At 43.0% G+C, this 22,707-nt stretch overlaps 2 protein-coding genes across 5 annotated transcripts; one reads left to right on the top strand and one right to left on the bottom strand.

Annotated features, from left to right (window-relative positions):
- Window positions 1–1,972: 1,972 nt before the first annotated feature.
- Window positions 1,973–17,651, bottom strand: MMUT (methylmalonyl-CoA mutase). Of its 3 annotated transcripts, none has more exons than XM_005490367.4 (13): window positions 17,488–17,651; window positions 14,799–15,178; window positions 13,530–13,897; window positions 12,701–12,858; window positions 12,310–12,481; window positions 10,742–10,990; window positions 10,178–10,289; window positions 8,801–8,916; window positions 8,163–8,278; window positions 5,906–6,037; window positions 4,214–4,361; window positions 3,932–4,099; window positions 1,973–2,388 (listed from the first exon to the last, which is right to left on the bottom strand). In XM_005490367.4, exons 2-13 carry the CDS (start codon window positions 15,151–15,153, stop codon window positions 2,260–2,262), a joined length of 2,223 nt encoding a protein of 740 aa, XP_005490424.1. In that variant the 5' UTR covers window positions 15,154–15,178; window positions 17,488–17,651; the 3' UTR covers window positions 1,973–2,259. The 3 variants fall into 3 exon arrangements, with proteins under 3 accessions (XP_005490424.1, XP_005490425.3, XP_005490426.1); XM_005490368.4 differs by having other exon boundaries at window positions 17,492–17,651; XM_005490369.4 differs by lacking the exon at window positions 17,488–17,651 and adding an exon at window positions 15,519–15,742.
- A 205-nt stretch (window positions 17,652–17,856) lies between these two features.
- On the top strand, window positions 17,857–22,047 carry CENPQ (centromere protein Q). 2 transcript variants are annotated; one of them, XM_074536516.1, is made up of 9 exons: window positions 17,857–18,097; window positions 18,614–18,769; window positions 19,053–19,107; window positions 19,235–19,349; window positions 19,505–19,573; window positions 20,114–20,243; window positions 20,462–20,581; window positions 20,833–20,910; window positions 21,501–22,047. In XM_074536516.1, exons 2-9 carry the CDS (start codon window positions 18,617–18,619, stop codon window positions 21,627–21,629), a joined length of 849 nt encoding a protein of 282 aa, XP_074392617.1. In that variant the 5' UTR covers window positions 17,857–18,097; window positions 18,614–18,616; the 3' UTR covers window positions 21,630–22,047. The 2 variants fall into 2 exon arrangements, with proteins under 2 accessions (XP_074392617.1, XP_074392616.1); XM_074536515.1 differs by having other exon boundaries at window positions 19,050–19,107.
- The last annotated feature ends 660 nt before the right edge of the window (window positions 22,048–22,707 follow it).

Below are 22,707 nucleotides of genomic sequence, written 5' to 3'. Positions count from 1 at the left end.
ATGTGGCTGCTCCCAAAATGATACAGAGAGCTCAGGTTCCATAGAGATCTCTGGTTCCTTGTTCTCTCAGAGGTGCAGCTCCAACTCTCCAAGCACAAGTCCAAGGAGCTGAGCAGCCTTGGCTGGATGAGGTTTGGTGAGGTGGCAGTCAGTGAAGGATGTGTGTCCCAAATGGCACAGTGAGAAGGGAAGGGGAAGGGGAAGGGGAAGGGGAAAGGGAAGGGGAAGGGGAAGGGGAAGGGGAAGGGGAAGGGGAAGGGGAAGGGGAAGGGGAAGGGGAAGGGGAAGGGGAAGGGGAAGGGGAAGGGGAAGGGGAAGGGGAAGGGAGCTCTCAGCAGGAGGAACTGTGTCCTTCATCTGTTGCTGGCTGAGGTACCACAGCTCTTCTGCCAAGGAAGCTGTTGGAGCACTTCAGGATTGGAATTGTTAAGGTTGGAAAAGACCTTTTAAATCATGTCCAACCACCAACCCATCACCACCGTGTTCACCACTAAACCATGTCCTCCAGTGCCACATTCATGTATTTTGGGAACTCTTCCAGGGATGGTGAGCCCATCACTTCCCCAGGCAGCCTGTTCCAGTGCTTCACCACCCTTGCTCTGCAGCTGCTCTCTGTACAGGATGACACAGGGCACTCCCCAGGTGACCCTCCTAGCAGGGACACCCTGCAGATGCAGTCCTGGCTCTCATGGCTTCCAGGGAAGCTCCTGAGATCCCAAATTCCCCCCTGGCTAGAGCACTGACATGACTGCAACTGAGAACAGAGTTTGCTGACTCAGTACAACCATAACACCAGGTCTGTTTGGTTGTTGTTTTAAGTTTTGAGAAGGTAATTTATGATCACATTACAATTCCATGGTTATTTCCTACCCAGGCCTGGACTGTGCTGTCTTTTCAGGATGCAAGCACTGAGTTCAGGAGCGAGTCTGGGCACCTCATGTTTGCAATCACCAGTGCAATCACCTCAATACAAACAGAAATTTAATCTAAAAACACCAACAGATCAAACCTCTCACATATTAGGAGTTATCTCATCACTCTTAGGAGGTTTACAATGCAGACACTCAATCTGAGCCAGCCACCTTTGGCTTCTTTCTTTCCATTGAGGATAAATGGAGCTCCCTATGGATGATGACATATAAAGTTAAATAATACCACCAAAACTCTGATATGTATTAAAATAAGTTCAATTTCAATGCCTTACTTTGAAAAACTTCTAGGCAGCCTCTGGCTATTGAGGCATAGGAATAACTTACAGATTTTTTATAGAAAATTTCTGTTAATGGTCAATTTTCCATCTGTAAAATTAAATGTGACTCACTTCAGAACAATTATTTGAGAGAGATCATTATTCCAGAAGTTAGAGCACGAGGATAACACTGCAAAGGCTTGGATTCCACCCCACTACTTTGCCAGTAACACTGTGCAACTTAAACTTTGTCTTGGGTTCTTCTCTCATCCACACAACAGATACAGTTTTGCTGCGCATGAATGTAAAACACAAATTGTTTAATGAACAAGTGCATAAAATCACAGAAACACAGAATCAGAGAGTGGTTTGGGCTGGAAGGGATCTGAAAAACCATCTTGTTCCAACTGCCTTCCACAATCCCAGGTTGCTCCAACCCCATCCAACCTGGCCTTGAACTCTTTCAGAGATGGGACAGCCATAATGTAACTCTCTTTACAAAGCTATAGGTAGATAAACCATCATTTTTGAATTTCATGGCTGAATAAGATACAAATAGTATAGATGGCAGTAGCCTGTACAGGAGCACTGGGCACTGTGCCCTGTTCCCATCACTGCCCTTCCCTGAGAAGCCACCATTTCCCAAACCAAAGTGCTGCTGGAGTCAATCCCATCTCTGCTGAATGAGTGATCCTGCCTGAAGACTTTTAGATCTACTATAACTGCCAAAAAATTCAAAACAGGTTCTCTGCATGCAAAAGAGATCAGGCAAAAGAGACCATCCAAAGAGCTGCAGCAGTTATTTTATTTATCAGTATATCTGGAAAAAAAAACCAAACACACTTATTTGAATTCCCTTCATTTCCTGAAATCATATTTCTAGAGATAATTTTTTCTTGTGGATACCTATATAAATAATCTTCAAATAGAACAAGCAGAGAGTTTAGAACTTTCTTAGAAAGCACAAAACACGAGGCCAGGGGGCAATGGGAGCAGAGGTTTGTGGTTGGCCATCCCTTGCTGACAATCAAGTGGTCAGTGTAAGGCTGCTGAGTTGTGACATTTCAGAGTCACATGGATTGCTGCCTCTTCTCCAGGCACTTCTCAATGTCATCCAACACCTGCACTGCTGCTTTTGGAATGCGAGTGCCTGGACCAAACACATTGGCAACACCAGCTTCATACAGGAAGTCATAATCCTGATGGAGAAGAGATTTAAGATTATAGTTAATAGTGAAACAGAATATTGGTAATTGATTTATAACTGGTGCATACTCTGTCCTCTGTGCTGGCCCTGAGAAAGCAACAAGTCCCAGAGAGAGGCAGCACAGCTTCAAGGAAATGGGTGGAAGTGAGAAGGTAGGAAAAAAATACTAAAAAATATCCATAGGAAAAGGTTTATTTATTTAGAGTCAGACTAATGGCAGTCCTTGGAAAGTACTCAAAAGTCAACTGTATATGAGTCTGAATAACCCAACCTAAATTTGATCTAACTTCTAATTTTGAAAATACTACTTTAAACAAGGAGTTGGAGCAGATGACTGCCATTGGTCTCTTGCAATCTAGAGTAAATTGAATTTCATGACTGTCCTGAAGTTTCGAAAAGACTTGGGAAGCAGCTCTGTATTCTCTCTTTCTTCTACATAGGATAAATTACACCTTTACCAACCACAGGGTAGTAGCAGCCCATTGAGAGATACTGGACAGAACACAAATTGTCTCCTGGAAAAATACTGTGATTTTTGTTTGCTCAGTTTAGACTTCTGTCATTCCCAAATAGTTACTTGACTGTCTAGAAAAGGGAGAGGTGTGGAAAAAGGGAATACCAGGAGATTTATTTGCAAAATCAGTTTGGATCACTATAGACGGGATGGCTGTAAGGTGGTGGAGACAGGCAGACTGTGCATGAGCTAAGGAAAATTTAAAGATGAAAGCACAGATCTGACTGCCAGGGAATTTGACAAACTGCTCAACAGTTTAGGAGAAAGAGAGGGATAAGAGGCAACACATGCCTGATGACGGGGACGGTGAGGAAAGGCTGAAAAGTCAGTGAGAAGTGCAGCCTAGGGGTGATAGGACCTGCCAGGGGCCTTTGTCACTGGCTATTCCCAACCATTGCTGGAAGTCAAAAGCTCTCTTAAGACAGAATCCAGCCTGGTGGCCAGCAAGGACTGGTGGTGTGAAACAACAGAGCATAAAGAACATCTCCCTGAAGCTCATCTTTTCACAACACAGCTCCATTTTCCATCCCACAAGCACTCTAAGTTAAACCAGAGCATAGTGTACAGAAAATCAGATCAGGGGAACCCACCTTACAGAGCTGTGCTGGCCCTGGTGACTGTACAGAGGAGCCTTCAGTGCTCTGACATTACAGAACATAGGAAATAGTTCAGACAGAGATAAATCAATCTCTTAGCTTGATGGAAATGTGTGGAGACCCTGAGGGGTCATTCCCTCGTCTAGGGAGCCACAAGAAGCTTCCCTCAGAAAGCTGTTAGACCTCATTGGCTCCTTCCCCTGTTCCTATGTCCCTGAGCCACTCCCTCCCAATTCCCTGATTGTCCCTCAGCTTTGTACTGCCCCGAGACCAGGGTCAGTCCCTAGGGTCCGGTAGAGAGAAAGTGTGGGTGTAGAGAGGGGGCTCTCAGTGTGGCTGAATAAAACACCTGTGGATATTATGCAAAGATCTTTTTTGCTTCCTCACCCTGGGCTGTGCCAGCAGCAATGAGATGCTGCCCGTACCTGAGGGGGGATGACTCCTCCACACATGACCAGGATGTCGGGCCGGCCCAGGGCACTGAGCTCCTTGATGAGTTCGGGCACCAGGGTTTTGTGTCCCGCGGCGAGTGTGCTCACCCCGACACAGTGCACGTCCGCGTCCACGGCCTGCTGCGCCACCTCCCGCGGGGTCTGTGAGTGACAGGGGAGGGACAGGGCATGGGACACGGGCCTGAGCACGCCCCCAGGGAGAAGGGATGCAAAGGGAAGGAATAAATGAATGCTCTGGGTGCTGCTCAGCCCTACCTGGAAGAGGGGCCCTATGTCCACGTCAAAGCCGATGTCGGCGAATCCCGTAGCGATGACTTTGGCCCCTCTGTCGTGGCCGTCCTGGCCCATCTTGGCAACGAGGATACGAGGCCTGCGGCCCTCACGGTCCATGAACTTGTCAACTCTGGTGGGAAACACACATTTTGTCAGTGCAAGTCACTGAGAATCACTGGAAGTATTTCCACACATAAAAAAAGCATTTGCTGCAAGTGTAGCATGATTTCATCAAATAAAAAGATTTTCTAAGTCATGGTTTGGCTGTGCATTCTGCACACTATGTTAATATTCATGTTATGCTATTACTAACTCTCTTCTTGTACTTAGCAGCCTCAAAAATAAAATATTCTTTATTTTAAAAAAATCTTTCACTATCCTTTCGCTTTCTGACAGGTAAAATACTGAAATCTCTGAGTTTACAACTCACCAAAACACATCTTTTAGTTTTTAAGAATAATTATGACCTATTATTTCAAAAGTACTTGCACAGAGATGGGTCCTGGACATCACATTGTGCATTGTAATTCCACTGGGTAAAAATATGTCAATGGAAGATTATTGTATCTCCTATTCTGTGCATTCATTCCAATGCCTCTCTTTTTTTGGACACTGGCAGTTCATATTTCTGTTGTATTGACGCTACTGTGTAATCACAGCCTCACATATTAACCTGTTCATTATTCAAGTACGACCAGGATCTGTCTGTGGTTACAGGCTGGACTCACTGATCTTAAAAATCTTTTTCAACCTAAATGATTCTGTGATTCTATGTAAGAAAGGGAGCTACATCTTCATTTTCAAGGGGCTAGTTCAGTTCTCTTTCAAATAAAATCATAAGTAAAAACAGTTAAATTTAAATAGCTAAAAGAAAAGAACAATGGTGACATTTCCTAGCACAACTACTTTCAAGTCAGTCTAATCATCAAAGCCATCAGTAATTCCCTCTCAGGAGAGCCTGAGCTCTGAAATGGGTAAACCCCAACACAGCAGGGACTGATTTGTGCTGCATCATCTCCCACAGCAGCAATTCAGGCTCTGTACCCCTGAGGGCAGCAGTAAAGGCAGAAGCTGAGAAAAGACCCAAAAGACAACTGTTTTCACACATACCAACATCTAGGGATGCCTACTCCACTGGGGTATGAGTAATACCCAATGACTGGAGGCTGTATGTGGATATGCAGACAGATTTTAGCAAGTTTTAGCAACAGTAAGAGTGAAATTTCAGGAAGAATTTATGGGTAGATCAAAACAAGGTTTTGTAGTATGAACTGCTGGAAATATTTTAAAGATGACTATTACACAGCCTTTAAAAGAAACAACCCAATGTATAGGGATTTCAGGCAATGTTTCTCAGCTTCTTAATCCTGTGGCTGCTTAGGTTATTTGAACAAAACCCTCAAATCATAACTTCACCTCAGTGAATTTTGCTTGCAAGCAAATACAATTTCAAAATTAATCATATTTTGACTTTGTCTTATTGTACTTAATCCTTGTCATTCCACTTTCCTGCTCACAAGAGTGCTTTTGCAGGTCCAGGGATTCCCCAGGGATATCACCCAGGTTTGGGAAATGTTGTTTTAATAAAACATGGTAATCCACAAGGTAATCCATGTACCTCCTGGATTAAATGTGAAGCTATTACATGTTTGGCTACTTGGGAAGAGTTCTCACCTCTTGATGGCATGAAGGATTTCATCACTCTCCCCAAACTCCTGGCGATAAGCCCCGCTCACCATGCGGTCGCTGGCTTTGTGCTCCCCGAACACTTTCTTCATGGCATCTGTTATCTCCCCCACCGTGCACCTGAGACAGACAAAAACCATCCTGTTATCAGCAGGCTGACATGAAAACAGGACACAGACATTGCTGGCACTGGCTCAGCCATTTGCCTTGCTGCTCGACAAATTTACTTCCATTGGTTTCCCTTTCAGTGTTGCCACTCTGAAAATCCAGCTCACCCCATTGCCACCCACTGACAGAACATGTGTCACAGACATCTTTTGTGAAAAATCCTTTCTTTAGGATTTTTCCCCGTTCTGAGAAGCTGTGGCTTCAGCAACAAAATGTAAACAATGGTTATCTGCTGCTGTGGAATGCAACAGGTGGATCTGTGATTGGTCTCAGGTGGATGTTTGGATTTACTGATCACTCACGGCAGAGCTGTTCTTGCTTTCTGCCTGGACACAGAACTTTGTTATTCATTCCTTTTCTATTCTTAGCTTAGCAAGCTTCTGAGAATTTTTCTCGCTATTCCTATTAGCATAGTAATAATGTAATATATAGCATAAAATAATAAATCAAGCCTTCTGAACATGAGGTCAACATTCTCGCCTCTCTCTTCACCCTGAAAAACCCTTGCAAAGTAACAAATGTGCACAGGCATTTTTAAGAAAATACTTTATTGCTCATGTGAGAATTGATTTACAATTGGCAAGGCAATGGGGAATGGCAAAATGATTCAGAAAATTAAATAATATTTTCTGAATGGGGATTTTTTTGGGAGGAGGCGGGGGGGCTCAGACGGAAAGGTCCTGCATTGGGATTCATGCCAAAATACAAAATATAAATCAAGAGGGGACAAAAAAGGGAAGAACACACAGAAGAGACTAAAACCTAACATTTTAACAAATATTTGCCCTTCCCTTGATGCTTTGATTTTAGTGTTTATTCTTCTCCTCTACTCCTGATACAGCTCCTTTACTGACTAGATGCAGAAGGATCTGGGAAATTTATTTATGTGTAAGGTACAAGTTTTGTTACTGTTTATTGCTTGTGAAGGGTGAATGTATTAAGTTTGAAACCTTTTCCCATGTTGCCCCCAACAGGAAGGCTCCCTGTACATGTTCCCAGAGCTCACAATCCTCCTTCAAACACTCTCTATCAGATGCCACAACAGTTTCTTCCTGTGGTCACATCCCATATATAATTTTGGGGCAGAATTAAGTTCTGTGTTTGGAACTTACAAAGTGAATCTTCAGTCTATTAATGTTTTTACAATTAACAAAAATGAGGTCACCAAGGAGAGAAACTAGGAGCTAGCTGGTGAATTTTGATACAGAAGATATGAATCCCTTGTAAATCCAACACCACCCTCCTGTGACCTCCCCAGCTCCAAGACAAATGTAACATACTGCGGGAGATTCCTGCCAGGCTGTGGTTGAATGAATTTAAAATACAGTCATTAAGTATTCTAAGAATGGGAATGAAGGAATTTGAGGTGTGACAGTAAAACAGAGCAGCACCTCAATAAGGAGTGAATTTGGTTTGCTCACATTTGGGCCATTTAGTTAATTAAGGAACTGACAGACAGGATCTATTCTAGAGACTGATGCTGACCTTGAAACAGGAAAGAAAACAGCCTCAAAAGCACCTTGGCTGAAAAAAGGAACTGCTCCACTGGACTCTAAGGATGTCTCACACTGCTCAAGAACATTTCTTACAACTTTGCCTGACTAAGCAAACTGATTTCTCCTTCAGCCAAAAAATGTTTTCACACCAATCTGTGGTGCAAGGAGAGAGAGGAAGCAACAGAGCATGATAAGACTGTGAATATCCATTTTCACATCTCAGACACTTCTTAAACTCCTTCACCCATCAAACAGCTGAGTGACAGAGAAACTCAATTATGTCCTGGAACTGGTAAGAATATGAGTTGTAAACAGCAGAATGTGTACAAACAGCTTCATTTCATATCAGATTCTTTATATCAGTAATGTTCCTTGTGAGAAATCAAAGCATGGCCTTAAGAAGCTGTAATATAATAATAGTGTGTCTTACAATGTGAAACTGCAGCCATTATTTACTTCTACTTCTAAAAAAACCCCCAAAACTCCAATCTTGCTGACACCACACCCAAGAAAAGTTAAAAGGTGAAAATGAACCATCAATTTTTAAATAAGAATTGGCTGTTCAACCCCACCCCCAGTACCTGGCACGTGCTGCTTCCACTGCCAGAGCAAGTAAGTTGCCTTCCCCAGTGGCAGCACATTGTGTGAGAGCAGCCAGGGACTGCTGGGCTGCTGCTTGGTCTCTGCTGGCTTTCACCTAAGGTGCAGGAGAGAGACATTCAGCTCAAAGAAACCAAAAAGTGAAATGGGAAGTGTGGAAGACTAATTTCAAATATTTTATTATGGATGTGGAACTGTCAATATCCACTTCCTATTTCAATGAGATTAGAAGTCAAAAGGCAGTTCAGGCCTTAAAATGTGTACAAGTCCATAGCATAACACAAACCAATTTTATCTGTTTTCACTGATTATAAAAGTGGATGTTGATTTCTGGTTCTGTAACCCTCAGCAGCACTGGACAAGAAGCACCCAACAGTAAGTGATTAAGCAATGTCACAGGCTTTTAAGCAAAACATTGCACAGATGGTTTCTATCTTATTTTCAGAACATGTAAAGCTCTCAATTTTTAAAGGTTGGACATACAGATATATATGCCAGTTTCTCCACTAACGACCAGAGTGGACTCTCAGAAACTGGAAGGTAAACTTCTTGAAAGCTGCCTTTACTCAGTCTCTGTCTGCAGTTACAATAAGATTAATTGTAAAAAGATTGTTCTCACCTTGTTGATTTTCTCAATCTGCTTGGCACGGACTACAGAGTTATCAATGGCCAGAACTTCCACTGTCTCCTCTTTCTCTAGCTGGTGCTTGTTCACTCCAACAATCACTTCAGACCCTATTTCCAGTGGAAACACCAGAAACTCAGAACACATTTGCAAACTACTGTGAAAAGACACAATGTTAACAGGACAAGAAGATTTTGAGCATTATTATACATTGCTTTGCTTATATAACCACATAGATTTCAAATATGTAAAATCTGCTCTTATAGAATGGATTTAAGTCTGTATTTTCCAGATTTTATGATGCATAAAGATTCAACTCAGTGAATACTGCAGCAGAAAAAAAACTGAAATAGAACACTATTTATCTTGCAAAAATTTAGCAATGAGTCCCTAAAATAGATTGTCTATTTTTCTCTTTTTAAGCTTACATAAGTGTGTCTGACAGAACTAAGCAGAAGTGCTGCTCTCCTGCTCTGCATTTACTTTTCTGATTTAACAGATCAGAAAGTGAAGTTCCTACCCAAAACTACTCCAGGTGCATAAAAGTTAATTTATCATGTTGGAAAATTATATTTTAGGTTTGAATCGTTATGGACTTACCAGATATTTTTATTTGCAGTGCCTAAAAACATTAATACACTCTTTGTAGCAACATTAAGTAATTTAACTTACGAGAAAAAAAACACAGAACTTTACTGATTACTCTTTATTGGTGTTAATTAAGATCTTCTTTAAATTTATCCTCCATAGAAAGAAGTCCATATAACTTCTTTGGTGTTTGAGTTATCCCTAATTTCTGTTCCTGGATTACTACTGGAATGCAGATTACAAAAAGTGGAATAGAGTTTTAAGCACACATGTATAAACATCTCCACAAACACTTACTCTATGAGTATATACACATATGTACAGCAAACAAGAGCTGTATCATCCTCTGCTATGATCTGACCATTCAGGAAAAACGGGCAGCTCTCCAGAAAGCCCAGGAATTTGGCCAGCTATGGTGAGTATCGCCATCTGGTGGCATTTCTGCTTTTAGACTCAGGAATCACAGCTTAAAGCTCCTATCAGAAATCAAGCCATTCACTACTGAAGGCTCCATATACTCTTTTAAAATGCTGTTTCTACTGCTTTGTCTAACCTAATCTTGAACATGTCAAGCAAGACTTTTCACACTGGTACTGTATTTTGTACACTCTGTCTCTTTCCAGAGCTTTCAGCAACATAAAACCATCACCATTTATTCTAGCACTCACAATCTGCTACTCCTAAACTGAGAAATAAAAAACCACAATGAACATGAGTGTAAAAAGCCTTTATACTGAAGTATTGTATTGGAAATTTTCCCTTCTTTTATCCCCCTGCTCTTACCGGAGTCAATCCTGGCTTGTCTCCGAGCTGCACACTCTTCAATACGAAGTTTGGGGATCCCCTCAGCAACAGCTTTGGCCATTCCACCCATTTCTTCTATCTCTTCAATAAGCTGAGAAATGAAGAGGATTGAGACAGTGAGTAGTAGCAATTCCAAAGGAATTCCATCAAAAAGATTTTGGTGTCTTCCACACTGTCGATGGCAACTCCAGCCACTCCAATGTCTCCTTGAACTCAGGGATTGCCTGAATCATAACCACAGTGGGTGGCTAAACCAGTAGGTTTAAAAATTGAGCTTTGTACCTGTGCTACCACCCACACTTTCATTAAACTTTTTTGATACAGTTTTGTGCTCTAAACTGTGTTTTATGAAGTTTATTTACACAGACATCATTGAAGTGTAAAATAATTCCTTGTTTAGAAGTTACCAATTTATCAAACAAAGAAGACATTAGAAGTCTTTTCCTTTGAACGACATTTCTCAAAACTCCTATCCCTAAAAGACAGACATGTCTCAAGACTCCTATCCCTACAATTTTCCCAGAGAAGGTTTTGCAAACTGACCTTTAAAGCAGCATCATAGACTTCGTTGGTGAGGCACTCCATGAGGTAAGATCCCCCCCAGGGATCTGCCACCTTGGGAATCCCTGATTCCTCCTGGATTATGATCTGTGTGTTGCGGGCAATGCGAGCACTCTTCACTGTGGGCAGCCCCAAGGCCTCATCGTAGGAGTTGGTGTGCAGGGACTGCGTCCCCCCGAACACCGCGGCCATGGCCTCGATGGTGGTGCGGATCACGTTGTTGAAGGGATCCTGCAAGGAAAAGTGGAGCTCTGAGCCTCAGTGGTTCTGCCATGGGGCTGAGGCAGGTTAGTCATTATTGCAAAGAAACAAAATTCCCCACTGAAATTCTGTAATCAGAACAAAAGCTGAAAAAAACCCAAATCAAACTGATTTATCACTTGGCGATATCCTAACAAAGAGATTAATCTATAAAGAAAGCTGCTCACAGTAACAAATCAAAGCCTAATTTATATTTAGTGGTGTTTCAAAGAACTTAGTGAACCCAAATCAGAGAGGATGGAACAGTAGGCGTGATGTCTTCCATTCTTCAAATTCTTGGAGCAGTGATCAGTACGTGTGTCAGACAAATTACTAGTCAAGATGTGTTTTGGAATTAAATGTGCTTAAATATTTTCATTGATGATAGCATCACATGAGGTAATTACAGAAAACTGTGATTTGGATAGGTAAGAATGTAAAACATAATTTATGGGTAGATACCTATCTAAAGGAGCGTTAAGTATATTTGCCCTCTGAAACTTACTGCACACTGAGAAGTTATACAAAGACAAACCACTACGTTTAGGCAAAGAGTTATGATCTAGCCAGAAGTACATTTACACTGAACACTGGAAGACAATTGAATATAGTTTTGGTAATAATAGCATTTTTGCACTCCCACAGTACTTTTAATTGGAGGACCCACAAAGGTCACTGTTCAGAAAATTCCATTGTTTTAGTTTTACTGTGTTGTTGTAATGTAAGTAAACATTAAATTTATTAAAAAAAAAAAAAACCAACAAAAAAAACCAAGGCACAGAAGTCAACAATGCTTACAATCACAACCTAAAAATAAGTCCTACTGCATGACTTTGACTGAGCAGCAGGCCTTGAGATCACACTGGAACTCAGCTCTGACCTCACTTGGGAAATTGTATGCACTCCATTGATTTATCTCCTTGCTGCAAGGTAAATCAGCAGGAGGAGCAGAGAGTGCACCCAGTTTCTAAAGATCAGATGAGCTGTAACCATTACACTGAGTGTCAGGGGCATGAAAGACTCCCTGGGCTGCTGAAATGAATTCTCAAGCCAGTGATCCTGAGAAAAAAAGTGCCTCTACTTGCTGACTGCAATGCATTTTAGAAGGATAACTCACAGGACAAATCCTAAGAGAGCTTCACCCTCTGAGTCCTGAATTGACATAAAGGTGTATCCAGTGCCAGTGTGTGCATTTGTCAGTGAGAGGACAGCTGCTGCACCTTTGTGAGTAGCACCAGCAGCTCCCTTTAAGACACACCCCACAAGAACAGTCTTTAAGTAAGGAGGTTGATGAGAGTCCAATTTCTAACCTGCTCAGTGAGTGACCAGCCCGAAGTCTGACAATGAGCTCTCAGCAGAAGAGATTTAGAATTCTTGGGCTTAAACATTTTCTCAATCAAGTGAGCCCACAGCCGTCTCCCAGCTCTCATCTTCGCTATTTCCATATAGAAGTTCATGCCAATTCCCCAGAAGAAAGAGAGCCTGCAATAGGAGAACATGATTAGAATGTAACATTGAATCATTCAGATAACTCTGGATCAGTAATGGAGGAGTCTGACAGCAAGGTCTCTGATTAAGGTACTTTCACAGATGAGGTACTTTCCTACTTGCTTATATGTATAAAAATACTCAATTTGATATTAAACTCTATAGAAGTTTTACCAAGAGTGAGTTTTATATTAGCAAATTTCTTGTGCTCACCTAGGTGCAAATTCATCAATAGTGAGGCCAGCTTTAAGGCCAGTTCTGCAGTACTCCAAGCCATCTGCAATGGTATAAGCTAATTCCAGGATGGCATCAGCTCCTGCCTCTTGCATGTGGTACCCACTGATGGAAATAGAATTAAATTTTGGCATATACTGCAAAAAAAAAAAAAAATAAAAGATACAACAGGATATAACAGCAGAAGAGAGGATCAAATACTTGTTCTATCACATTAACACAGAATCACAGAATGGTTTGAGCTGCAAGGGAGTTAAAGGTCATTTGGTTTCAACACTCCCTGCCATGGGCAGGGACACATTCCACTATCCCAGGTTGCTCCAAGCCCCTCCAACCTGGCCTTGGACACTTCAGGGATGGGGCAGCCACAGCTTCTCTGGGCACCCTGTGCCAGGGCCTCCCCACCCTCACAGGGAAGGAAGTTGTCACTATTGGTGTAAAAGTTTGCTCTCAATCTATTTTATAAACCCCTCCTTAGGTACTGAAAGGCTGTAATGAGGTTTTCCTGGAGCCTTCTCTGGGCTGAACACCCCCAGCTCTCTCAGCCTGTCTCCTGCCCATTCTCTGACTTCTTTGTTGACTGCAAATACATCTCTACAAAGATGTGTTTGAGTTGTAGTGCTTGAAATTTGAAGTTTGACTCAAACTTCAAATTTATATTTTAAATTATGTTGGATCTTAACTTTTACTGGGCCTTTCCACAACCATATTACTCTTCTCTTGACATGTCTTCCAATCTTTTTTTTGTTCTCCAAAGTGACTCATAAACACCTTAATAATAGAAGTGATACATTTAAACAATGAATACCTTTGAGGTGTACTGGAAGATATCAGCAATGATCCTCATGGATGGTTCTGGGGGGAAAATGTAGGTGTTTCTGACCATGAATTCCTTCAGGATGTCATTTTGGATTGTCCCTGTCAGCTTGGCCTGAGGCACTCCCTGCTCTTCCCCAGTCACAATGAATGTAGCCAGCACAGGAATGACTGCCCCGTTCATTGTCATGGAAACTGACATTTTCTCCAAAGGAATTCCATCAAAAAGGATTTTGGTGTCTTCCACTGTGTCGATGGCAACTCCAGCCATTCCAACGTCTCCTCGAACTCGGGGATTGTCTGAATCATAACCACGGTGGGTGGCTAAATCAAAAGCAACTGATAATCCCTGCTGGCCAGCTACATGAAAAAGAAAAGAAAAAATCCAAAAAACAACAAAGAGAGATAGTTAGAGGTGTTGAACAGACTTGTATTAGTATGGGATTTAAATTTATTAACTCTATTTTACCTAATTCAGGCTTAGATGGCAAACTAAATGTTGTTGCTAAACATTGTTCCCTCCCCAAACCCGTCCAAGGTTAAACTTTAAATGAAGAAGTTTTTAACTGAGAAAAAAAAGCCAAAAAGGTAGTCCTTACTGTGCTTTAAAAATTGCTAAATAATAGCTCACCTACAAGTTAAAAATGCACCTAGATGGGCAGTATAAGAGCTTATACACATAACTCAGCTTGGCTTAGCTGGGAGCAGAAGTGTCATAAACTCTGTCAAATTACCTTCTCTTTATCACAAACTAAACACCACAGACTGTTCCCTGGCTCTACTGACACATGTTGTTATTTGCAAAGCTGCAGTAAGAGAAAATTATTCATATAAAGCAGGGAACAGGACAGCCAGAGCCCTTGTTGCTGCAACCTGAAAGCAGAACCCAAAACTCTGCTGTCCCCAGGCATTCCCCCCTCTGACCAGAGACTGGGCTGTGCTACCAGCTAACCCAGGTTACCACTTCTGCTTCAGCTCCATGATCTCAGCTGCCTGAACCCTGGCATGGATGCAAACTATGTCTATGTATTAAGGTGCAATAACTAAAACCAGCATTTAACATATTCATTCTCCACAGCAAAATGAAACAAGGCACTTCCACAAATGATTTAGTTTCCCAGCAATAAAGAAAGACAGCACCACTGGGAAGACCTTATCAGAAATCCAAACTCACAGTGCAGAATAATCACATTTGCCATGTAACTGCCTGAATTCATGTCCCCCATTGCCTCACAAGGCAGTGCTGTTTCCCAGACCCCACCTTTGATGTTGTCCTTGTAGAACTTGTTGCTCTCCTCCACTGTACTGAACCCAGCGTACTGGCGGATGGTCCACGGCCTGTACGTGTACATGGTGGGGTAGGGCCCTCGAGTGAAGGGCTTCATCCCTGGCAGCTCCTCGGGGAACTCCTCTGTGTCCCTTCTGGAGTATAAAGGCTTGATGTCGATCCCCTCTGGGGTGTGCCAGATTAAATCCTGTGGGTTCTTGCCTTTCAGCTGCTTCTGGGCCAGGGCAGCCCACTCGGGGTGCAGGGGCTGCCTGTGCAGGGCGCGCAGGGCCAGGAGCGCGCAGCAGCGCGGCCGCAGCCGCAGGACGGCATCCCCGGCCCTCAGCATGGCTCTGCTCACGGGGTGGGACGAGCTGGACAAAACAAAAACGTGCACTTTGCATTATCATGTGCACCTAACAGCAGATATGAGGATGGAGAGGTCATGCAGTTTGCCTAAATCCCAAACAATCCCTCAGGAGAAAAGTGAAATGTGTTTACGCACTGATTTAACAGACAGCCCTTCCTCTTGCCTTTCAACCAGGAAAAGAAAAATCCTACATTTTCATCTAACCAAGGAAAACATTCCCTCAACTTATCTACGTCCACATCTGAGATGTAAAACTTAATTCAGTCCCTCAGCATCACCGTTGTTACTCAGTACTGAAAAGCCAGTGTGAGGCATGAAGATGGCACGGCCAGCTACCCCCTCACCTTCACATCTCTCTCATCTAGGAATTCCTTCATGTCAAAGAGTGATGCTTTTCCAGGGATGGGGCAGCTACAGCTTCTCTGAGCAACCTGTGCCAGTCTCACCAGCCTCACAGAATTTCTTCCCAGTATCCAACATCAAGGAGGCAGGCTGCAGGAAGTGAGCTGTCAGAAAATTGCTGATATAATCATACACTTTGGAAAAGATGGCTTGGGCTGGATGGAAACTAGAGATAGATTGAAAAAGAAAGAAAAAAAAAAGTGGTATATGAGAACACAGGGACAATACAAGCTGCAGAGCTTGGCCACCATGCATGAGACTGATGGGGCAACAATGTGAACAATTCCCTGTGAGGGTGGTGAGGCCCTGGCACAGGGTGCCCAGAGACACTGTGGCTGCCCCATCCCTGGAAGTGTCCAAGGACAGATTAGATGGGGTTTGGAGCACCCTGTGATAATGGAAGATGTCCCTGCCCATGGCAGGGGTTGGAATGAGATGATTTTTCAGGTCCTTTCCAACTCAAACCAGTCTGTGAGTTCAGTAACTCCCAAAAGCTGTAAGCACCTTTGCTTCTGCTCTCCATACCCCATCCTTGCACTTACAAAAACAAAACCTTTACAGCTTAGCTCCAAGGGTCAGTCACTTCCTCACTCTCTCACCTCTTTCACAACTCCCCAAAAATACAAACTTCCCTGACACCTTTATGAGAAACCCTTTACGAGATACAGGAAAGCACCTCTATCATTGCAGCAACATCCTCCAAATATTTGCTTTAATAATATATATGCTGAGTGTGGTATAACCTGAGAGGCACAGAGGAGCTCCTGAGGAGCACTCATGGCCTGCAGGGATGTGATGTTTTCAGGGATGTGATCTTTTCAGGGATGTAATGCTGCAACCAGGATGGAAGGCAATCTGTGCCCACACCCCTGCATGGGTGAAAACATGCAAGAAAACATCTTGCTGTCTGGTACACAATTCCTCAGCAGCATTTATTTACTTACTTGCGGTTACAAAGTTCATGTAAATGCCAAGATAGTTTCAGAAGTAAAATGCCAAAATAATTATTTGGTCTGTATAGCATAAGCAGGCACAGGTCAGGCTGGAAAGGACCACAGTGGCTCATCTGATCCAACCTCTCTGCTCAAACAGGGTCATCCCAGAGCACAGGGAATGTCTCCAGACAGTTCTGGAATATCCCCAGAGAGGGAGACTCCACAGCCTCTCTGGTCTCTGCTCAGTGCTCAGTCACTGCACAGGGAAGTTGTGCCTCCTGTCCAGGTGGAGGCAGGGCTCAGTCCCTGCTGGGCTCAGTCCCTGCCCATGGCTCTGGTGCCATTGCTGGGCCCTGGAGCAGAGCCTGGGCCCTGCTCTGCCCCTCCCTGCACACAGGGACACCCAGGGCTGAGGGCCCCTCTCAGCTGTGCCTCCTCTCCAGGCTGAACAGCCCCAGCTCCCTCAGCCTTTCCCTGTCAGGGAGATGCTCCAGTCCCTCCATTCCAGGAGCTCCGTGTGTCTCTTGTCCTGAGGAGCCCAGAACTGCACACAGCACCCCAGATGTGCCTCAGCAGGGCTGAGCAGAGGGGCAGGACCCCCTTCCTGTTGGCATGCTGGGATTATTCCTGCCCCGGAGCTGGATGCTGCATTTACCCTTGTTCAGTTTCGGACAATTCCTCTGTGCCCATCTCCCATGCCCGCCCTGTCAGCCCCTCTCCACACCTCTCTCTCCACAGCACCCACAGCCGGACACGAACGGAGCGTTCTCCGCCCCAGGACAGCGCCCGCCGCCACCGCCCGCCCCCAACACGCCCCTCTGGCAGCCAATGGGGACCGAGGGCCGGGCCGGGAGTTGGGACAGGGGATAAGGACGAGGACAGGGGCAGGGCTGGGGGCTGCGGACACGGACGGGGCCATGGAAAGGGATCGGGATCAGGATCAGGATCAGGATCAGCGATGGGATCCCCCAGTTACCTACCACCGGCCCCTCCGTCGGCGCGCGGCCCCCGCGCACGCGCGGTGGGCGGGAGCGGCGTTGCGCCTGCGCCGCGGGAAGCGCGGGTTGGTTTGGTAACGTCCCGCGGGCTGAGGCGGAGCTGGCGGCAGCGCTGAGGCGAGGGAGGCTGCGCCGGGAAGGTGAGGCTCGGAGCGACATGAGCCGGGAGGAGCGGAAGGGGTTTATGGAGATGTTGTCCATGCTGCTATCTGGCAGCACCGGGGAGCGAGCATTGGGTACGTGAGGGTGTATGGGTGAGGACTACAACTCCCAGCATGCACCGCGATGGAGGAGAAGCTACTAGGTTGCGGTGGGGAGCGATGCATGCTGGGAGCTGTAGTCCATACTTTAGGTCTGTTGTGAAAGCTGTCCCACAGCTTGGGCAGTTATGGAGGAGGGGACGTGCAGGGCTTATTTGCTTGTTTTAGGGCTTATTTAGCTGATCTGGAGTTTGTTTACCTGGCATATGGTTTGTTTACCTGTTTTAGGCCTCACTAACCCTGCCGGAGCTTATTTGTCTGCTGTCAATTTCGACACTTCCCTGGGAGAAGTGACAGGACCTGAGTGAGGAGAGAGTGGCCAGAGGGGGTGAGTGAAAAGCTGAATAAATCTGAGTAGTGATGCTTGAGAGACGAGAAGGTTGGTGGCGTTTGTGGCTACTCCCGTGTGAGAGCTTTTTGCTCTTTCTCTATAGCAAGAAAAACTGTAAATTTAAACTGCATCAGAGACCACCAGTTCTTATGTGCTAGGGTAAAAAGTTCTGCTAATTGGATGACTGCACTGAAAATGACAAAAATGAATCACAGAATGGTTTGAGTTGGAAGAGATCTTAAAGATCTTTTCCAACTCCCTGCCTTGAGCAGAGGCATTTTCCAATTGGGGATGCTTTTTTAGTGGTTCTACATTTCGGTAAATTTTCAGGATTTTGGGCTCTAGGTTAGCAAATATTCAAACATTTCATCTCATTTAGGCTCATTTGGGGCTTATTGGGTTGAGCCCAATTTCCTTTTTTTTTTTTTTATAGGGTATGGTTTGCACTGTATGGGTTATAATTGCTGGATTTTAATTTTGTCTTTGTTTCCTCCTGTTCCCATTGGTTTACAGACAATGAAACCCCGCCACACACCTTCCAATAAAATGGGGAAGACAGCTGGTGGGAGATCAGCAAAAAGTCCTTCTAAATCACAAAATCAACAAGGGCCTTCTAGCAAAAAAAAGGGAGCAGATGAAAAAGGAAGAAAACAAGGTCAAAAAAGACAGGTATTCATTATTTTGGAAGGGAAAGGGGAAAGAGGTATTTTTTTCCCATTTTTAAATTGGAATTTATAGAGAATAATTCATTAACTAAGAATAGTCCTCTCCAGGAAATGCCCAGTGTGAAGAGCTCTTTTGAGCAGTCTTCAGTAAAGCTTTTTGGGGCTTTTTGTGCTCAAAGACTTTTGTCAGACACTGGCATAGTGAGTTCACAGGAATAGATGAATGATTGCACAGCAGAGGATGTCTCAAAATTGCCACATTTACTGTAAATTTTTCCCTTCAGCAGGTCCCTCAGAAAGTCAAAAGGGGAGTTAAGCAACTGAAGGACTCTTCCCCTGCAGGTAGGTCTCTGTTCTTTGCTGTTAAATCTGAGCTGTTTTACACCTTTGACTCCAGTGTGACTGAGTCACAAAGCTCTCTGTCCAGGTTTGACAAGTCATATTTCCCCTTTTTCCTTTGTGACAACAGGAGAAAATGGTTCTTCAAAAACAATGAAGCTGTCCAGTGCTGCAGTAAGATCTTGGCAGCCTCTCTCAGAGAACAGTAGGCTCTTCCTGGAAAATATAGTGGATTCAGTAGTACTGTAAGTGCCAAATACCCTGGTGGTTCTTCTTTATTTCCCCAAGGAACAAAGTAAAAATCATAGTATTACTTGAACTGGAAGTCAGTGTGGTTTTTGACATGTTCTCTGTGCTTGCACTCTTTGTGATGGAAATTCTGCCTGTGTTTTCTTTCCAGATCTGTTTTGTCCCAACAGAGGGAGGGAAAAGATGATGTTCAGAAGCACCTCAATGTACTGAAAAACAGGTAAGAAATTATAAATTGAAAGGAAAGAGGGAGAGAAAAGATTTCTTCTACCCAGTTGTTTTGTATCATACTTTGAGGGTGAACTAAAACTCTCCTCTGACATATACCTATCTAAATATTTAGATTTAGATATATGGAGAAAGCTATATATTATGCTTCATAAGAGCATTTCCAGGTTTTACTAAAATGATCATCATTTGGAAGCAGTTAAAAATCCTCCTCTTAGAACTTAATTTGAAAAGCAGAAGGGTCAGAACTGGGAAAATATTAAGAAAAAAGTAATGTCAGGTTATAGTCAGGTCAGTGCAATAGCAAACATGGGAATTTTGGGATTGCTTGTTCCTGGTTCTTTCCTCGGACACCTACTCCACATGATTTTAAAAATCAATTCAAGGCAGTTTTCTTTCCCTCTGCTGTCATTTACTTCCCTGGCAGCACTTAAGTTTAAAACTATAATGAGATTAGTTTTTCCCCATATTTTTCTTTTTGCTTTGCAAAGAACTCCAAACAAGTCATACTTTCCTTTTTCTGTAATTGAAGGGTGCTGGGAAGTTTCAAGACTTTAAATGTGCCTCCAGGGAAGCTGGGCAACCTGAAGAATATTCTGGGCCTTCAAATGGCAGAGAAGAAAATGCTTGAGACAAATGAGGAGTCTTTGGTACAACTGCAGGTATGAAAAGCAAGGAAGGGAAAAAATTACCTTACCACACTGCTGATCAGGCCTGTGCTGTTGTGGAGGAGTGTCCAGTGCTCATCATTGTCAGCCACCTTTGCTGCACAGCTTTGTCTCTTTTTGGATGTTTTTTCAGTGACTCAGTGTGTTCTGTGGGAAAGATTCACCATTTCTAAAGCAAATTTTCTTATGGTTTTGTCTTGGTTTTGTTTTAGGAAGAAATAAATGAAGCAGAGAGATCGGCAGAGCGCATTGAGGAAAATATACAGCAGCTGAAGTACAAAATCCAGGTGCTCAAGAACCAGTTAGAGAAAGATGAAAAAGAGGCCAGGAAGGTATAAAATAATAAATAAATATAAGTAAATATGTAAAATAAATACTTGTGTACTCCAAAGCTTACTCAAACAAACTGTTTCTCAGGTAGTACCATTTAAGGAAGGCCTCGTGCTTTTGGGAATGGATTTTCTTAATCTTTCCAACTTAAGTTGCAGAATTAAGTTTGGTTTCAGAAGTTGGATAATGACAGGTTATTTTCATACTTGTGTGCCTGATATTTGGGGGTTTGGATTGTTTCTTCTTTCTCTAGGTATTCCAGGAAAATGGCAGTGGAGCACTCCAGCTTCCAGAACTGCCCAAGCGCAGTTTTCAGGCGCCCACTTTGCAGGTGAGTGTGGAATAAATATTTGTCTTTTCAGAGGCACTTTGCTTATGAGGAGGAAGGCAACAGAATGTGCTATTACCCCTTAACCTCTGCCAGAGGGGGCAATTCTGAAAATTCAGAAAATTTGAATAGATTTTCATTTTCTGTGTTATATTTTTGTTCTTTTCATTGACAACTAAATACTTCTGATTTAAAACCAGGACAAAACTCTAAAAACCCTCCTGATCCCTGGAAGTGTTCAAGGCCAGGGTGGATGGGGCTCTGAGCAGCCTGGGATAGTGGAACCTTGTGGGAGGTGGCCCTGCCCATGGCAGGGGCTGGGAACAAGCTGATCTTTGAGGTCTCTTCCAACCCAAATAATTCTGTGATCTTATGATTTAAAACATCACCTATCTTTTCCTAGAAGCTCTATGGCCCTAGGGAACTTGCAATTTGTGAAATATATCTATAATTGCTGGAGGGAAGATTTCATTCTGTGACTTTGAATCATTTTTTGTTTAAGCTGTAGCTGGGCTGCATGAAGGTGAAATTCCTGTTGGGCTAGAGAAAAGCTGGTTTTTTTATTTGTTATCTATGATTCTTTCCTTCTTTAGGAGGAAATTTTGAAAGTAAAGAATCAGAAAGACCTTCTAAAGGATATGAATGCTATTCAGCAGTCAGCTGACCTGAAGAATTTGTTAACCCTTGCTGAAAAGGCCTATGAGAAGGTGGATTTGCTTTGAGAAATCAAAATATGTGGAGTCTCCATGCTGAGTTTGGATGGAATCTGCTTTCTTCCTAATGGCCTTCCTCTTGTGACTGCTGCATTTCTGTTAAAACATTTTCTATTAACACTGGTATATAAATTTGTAGATACATTTTGGGACTTAAGTGATTTAAGTCATCTCTCAAGATTTTTTGGGATTTTTTTTGACCTGTGATGACTTCTAATGATGATATATCCTGTCATAGGAAAAGGGAGGGAAATGGATCCTGGGTTATTTGGGTGTTTTTACAGAATAAGGGAACTATTCCATTCTATTTGCACTTCTTTATCTGTAAATCACTAAAGGCTGTGTCTTCTACCAAAGTAATTTTTATTTGGGAGTTTAAACCTGAAACAGGTAGTAAAAATAAACTTATCTAATACTCAGTTATAAATCCCCTGTTCAACTTTCTTACTATTTTTTAACAAAAGCCCTCCATTGAAGAAAATGTAATAATTTTTATAAAATGTACAAAATTGCTTTTACAATTTTTTTACTTAATGTAAAAACCAACATCAAACAACATGAAATACTTTTCCAGGTAAATTACCTGCTGAAAGATAGCAGTGCTCTTTACACTGTCTTGCATCATAAACTCTTGTTCTGCTGTTTACAAGCTGCTGCTACTCTTAATGAGACAAAAGCTAATTATCTCTCTTCTGTGAGGGCTTGAAAGCCTCTCTGGAGTTAGAATCATGGAATATCTCATGGAATATCTCATGTAGGGATCTCTGAGTCCAGATCTCTACTCCTCACAGGACTACCTAAACCATGTAGCATCAGGAAAACCAGACTAAGTATTTGCTTTATACTGTACCATAGGAAAAGGAATATAATTATTTAGAAGTATTTCTCAAATTTGTGATCACTTGGCAAGGAGAGCATTTACTGATATAACCATTACCCCAAAATTATTTAATCCAGAGCATGGGTTAAAGATTTTCTTGCATGCTAGGAAAAGGTTAAGTAAAGATATACTCCTTTGCTATCATTAAGGGTGATTTACTGTGTGGGTTTTGAACTTCCTGAACCACATAAAGACCTTTGCCTTTTT

Source organism: Zonotrichia albicollis, chromosome 3, assembly GCF_047830755.1.
Source record: "Zonotrichia albicollis isolate bZonAlb1 chromosome 3, bZonAlb1.hap1, whole genome shotgun sequence".
NCBI lineage: Eukaryota > Metazoa > Chordata > Aves > Passeriformes > Passerellidae > Zonotrichia > Zonotrichia albicollis.
Note: the sequence above shows the minus strand (reverse complement) of the source record. Positions and strands in the feature narration are given on the sequence as shown.